This window comes from Physcomitrium patens, chromosome 2 (genome assembly GCF_059467195.1).
Source record: "Physcomitrium patens ecotype Gransden chromosome 2, ASM5946719v1, whole genome shotgun sequence".
NCBI lineage: Eukaryota > Viridiplantae > Streptophyta > Bryopsida > Funariales > Funariaceae > Physcomitrium > Physcomitrium patens.
Window position 1 is genome coordinate 20,167,257 of NC_143411.1, and position 4,010 is coordinate 20,171,266.

General features: G+C 49.0%; 1 protein-coding gene across 1 annotated transcript; it reads left to right on the forward strand.

The window, feature by feature from the left end:
- Positions 1–1,005: 1,005 nt before the first annotated feature.
- Positions 1,006–3,454, forward strand: LOC112294068 (protein MALE DISCOVERER 2). Its single transcript, XM_024544201.3, has one exon. It carries the CDS (start codon positions 1,812–1,814, stop codon positions 3,111–3,113), a length of 1,302 nt encoding a protein of 433 aa, XP_024399969.1. The 5' UTR covers positions 1,006–1,811; the 3' UTR covers positions 3,114–3,454.
- Positions 3,455–4,010: the final 556 nt, after the last annotated feature.

Consider the following 4,010-nt stretch of genomic DNA (forward strand, 5'->3'; position numbering starts at 1 on the left):
CCCTGCGTATTTGTTTCTGTAAAGTATAGAGTGGGTCCGAAAGCTTTTTAGCCATGCGCGGTGTCATGTGTGCCCGGAGCCGGATCTGTGGGGTGGCACGCAACCATAAAAAAAGATCATCAGGCGACGGAAAAGCGGGAGCTCTGCCGAACTTGGCGAATGTTGGGCACCGGGGGTTCTGGAATGCAACACAGAATGCGGTTCCAGCTCAGGGATGCTATATACCGGATTTATCGGTGGACCTACTTCCAGGGCTTCAATGGCAAATTTAGATTTATCTTGCTAATTACATCGACTGACATATTTTAAAGAAAGGCCGGTCATCATTGAAAACCACGCAAGCCATGCTTTCTTTTTTGGAATTTGCAAGACGAGTCGAAGCAATTTAAATGCTGTAAGGGTTTTGAAAAGAAAGCATATATATCTTTATTCGTGGGTGTGATTCTGGAGGACAATTCGAAAATCAAGAGGGAGTAGAAAATGGTAAGGAATGAGCTTGAATGATTGAATTCCTACAGACTCCACTGTTGACATGGCGATTCTGTATGGAATTGGCTGCGGTAATCTAAATTGTGTCACCGGGACAATAATGTTTTGATGGACATGTTTATTTCTGGCCATTATCGACGATTTCCAGCTTTTCGCTGTAATTTAAGCGATGTCGATGAAAGTGCGGTCGAGCTGGTAGCGGATCCAGTGGCCATTTCAAGCCGAAGATCAATCTCACGCGGGTAAGGTTTGAATTTGCCCTGGTCGCCTAATTTCACCGCGTATGATTCTCTGAAGTGTTCGTTGCGTTCCGAACACTTGAACATGATGATTACAAGTCATCATATCGCACGCAACGATTTGAACCACGGCTAGGATACATTGCGAATTTCGCGCTACGTGACGCACTGCGCCGCTGTGCCATCGGATCGTTGCGAACAACATGCAACCCTGAGTCGAAATCGGAACCGCATTGCCGGGTAACTTGGAGTACAACCCAGTGGGATCACAGTCGACACAAGTTGCACTAAACCAGGGTTCATCACCACCCTGTTATTCGTTGATTAGGTACCAGCATCCCTGTTGATCGATGTACAGGGCTTGAACGCGGCAGCAGTGGAGTGGAGTCGTGGCAGAGCTGTCAGATTGGCATAACCCCCATTTCTCTCCTCCCGCACCATTCCTACTTGCACTCGCATTGGATCGGATCCCATTCCGCCATCCTTTGCAGTGCCTCCGTGTTGTCTTCTCGCTCGGTGTTGCAGAAATCTGCTCTGGTCGGTCTTTGCGGAATCGTTACTTCTCCGCATGCAGTGTGCCATGTGATATGCATCTGACGTTGCTGGCAGCGACTGACTGTTGGCAGAATTGGTCCGCTTTCGTGGCGTAGTGCTGGGTATGGAAGTTCCCAGAGGTCTTTGTCCCTATACGTATCAGACTGGTAGGCGAAGGAGAAGCTACGACGTCCTCAGGCCATTCCTGAGCTTGCAAGTTTGCCAGTTTGACGGGAAGCTGCTGTGGGTGTCGTATTTCTGATCAGATTCGAGGAGCTTGAATTTCTTGTCGCAACCGCCAGCCCTTTTAGAAGTCAGGCACCGTTGGAACTTTGAGCAAGCCTTCATCAGTCTCCGGAGAAGTTTGCGAACATGGTGTTTGAGTTTTTGGTGCTTGTAATGTGTCCCAGAGAAAGAGGGGAAGGAGAGCGAGGAAATGGCCAGAGGGAGATGCTGTCACTATGTCTATAGTCTCGAGAGCACCAGCAGCTTGCGTTGATCGATTCGGAGACAGTGTTCGACAAGGTTATAATTTTGGAGTCGCACATCATGAAGCAGGATATGTGGCTTGGTGCTTGTGTTTGGTCGCTGTCTATCGCATTAGTTTCCGGCAGAGTTGTGGGTACATTCCAGGGTGTGTTACGCTCGAGCGAGGAGAAGCAGGATCCTGAGAGGCATGAACCGGCACCGTTGCCATCGCTCGAGGTCAACACGAAGGCTGTCATGTGGATGAACGTGCTTCTGGTAGTCACGGCTGTGGCATTGACCGTCGCCATCGTGGTTCTACTGTTAATGATTCACCGTGTGCAGAAGCGACGCTCGCATACCTTGGTGTCCGAACCTTGCTGGAAGAGTGGGAGGATACTCACCCCATTTGTGACCACATGCCCACTTCTGAAACGGGAGGAGCTCGAAGCAGCGTGCGAGGATTTCAGCAACATCATCGGTTCCTCTCCAGACGGAGTGTTGTACAAAGGGACGCTCGCTGACGGCACCGAGGTAGCGGTCACGAGCATCCGGATGTCCGCCACGGATTGGTCTGCTTACTCGGAGCTCTCCTTCCGCCGCAAAGTGGAGAGCCTCGCCCGCATGAAGCACAAGCATTTGGTGAACCTGGTTGGGTATTGTTCCGAAGAGGTTCCCTTCACTCGCATGCTCGTATTCGAATACGCCTCCAACGGCACCCTCTCAGATCATCTACACAACCCCAAGGAGATGGAGCACCTGGATTGGCCGACACGCATGCGAGTCATAATGGGAGCCGCTTACGGGTTGGAATATATGCACCACGACTTGACCCCACCGTGCAGTCACTTGAACTTCGACGCCAATGCTATCTATCTCACGGACGCGTACGCTACGAAGATTGCCAATTTTGGCATTGCCAGGATGACGCCCGGGAAAAAAGAGTACGAGAAGGGCAGCTGGATGGGCTTCAAAGTCAGTGAAGGCTACACCGATGAATGGGAGAGTTCCGACCGCCATTGTCCCGGATTTGAGAGCAACGTGTACAACTTCGGCGTGTTTCTGCTTCAGGTGATCAGTGGTCGACCGTCTTACTGCGAGCCCGTGGGGTCGACGCTGGTGGACTGGGCTTCGCCGTATCTTGCCGATTCCAACCTGGTTGAACAGTTGTTGGATCCCGAGCTCAAGGCGCACAACTCCGACGAGTTGCTGGCTCTATGTAAGATAGTGAATTTGTGTCTCTCGAACAAGGGCTACAAGAGGCCGTCCATGCGAAAAGTGAGCCAAATGATGGCGGAAGCACTGAACATGACCCCGGAGGCGCTAACCATGAAGATGTCGCCGTTGCTTTGGGCCCAGCTCTCGATTCTCGACGACAGTACATGATGTCGGTTTTCCTGTAATTCACTCGATTGTGCATTCTTTGTAAAGTAGACGTGAAGCTCACATTTTCACGAGAGATTCTAGATTCAGCCCTAGGCTGAGTAGCATCTGAGGCCCCGGTTGCAGGAATTAGACGAAGGTAGGATCACCATTCTTTGGCCGCTAGAAACTTAGGGCTACTCCTCAGATTCATAGAAAAAAAACCAAACATTGTGAGTACCATGGACGCTGATTCTAGATTCTAGTGTTTGTACCAAATTTCGAAATCCATTGGTCTCATTTGACGTCCTCGGCCGGCGTAATTTGGCTTAAGACACTTCAATGAAACTAAACTTTCTTAGAAATCCTGTCTTGTCCATTGCATGTAAAAGAAGGCGATAGTTCGAAGAAAGGTTTTGCCTTGTTCAATTGATGTATTTGGGAGTGTTAGCATTCCCTGGAGGAGGAGACAGCGCTGCACCCAATTCCAAGCATTCTCTCATAATTCTAGTCATGACTGTGTACAGATGCTGTTGTGGGTATGGAGGTGCATGTGTGACTCTCCCTCACTCGGCTGGCGTCACTGCTTAGCTCAGTTTCTCCGTTCGTGAAACTTGGAAAGAGGGGGGCATTTGTGGTACCAATATGGTCAACAATTCCAGCTAAAAGGGTGCACTTATGATGTGATTGTGAAAGAATTTGTTTATTTAATTGTTTGAAATGTGTGGAGTATATGTGTGGCTTGAACTAAGGTGGCTGATCCATTGGCAACTACCCCTCATTTTTAACATGTAAGGTGGGATATTTTTGTGAGTCTAGTGTCCTAATATTGACCAAGTTTGATATCCTTTGGTTGAAAAAATATTGGGGTTGCTTATAATGATTTTAAGTTGTGAGTAATAAATAAAATTCATTGTACTT

Bases quoted from the DNA above. Each gene is read 5' to 3' on its own strand.
- LOC112294068 (XM_024544201.3), top strand. From the start codon at position 1,812: ATGAAGCAGGATATGTGGCTTGGTGCTTGTGTTTGGTCGCTGTCTATC.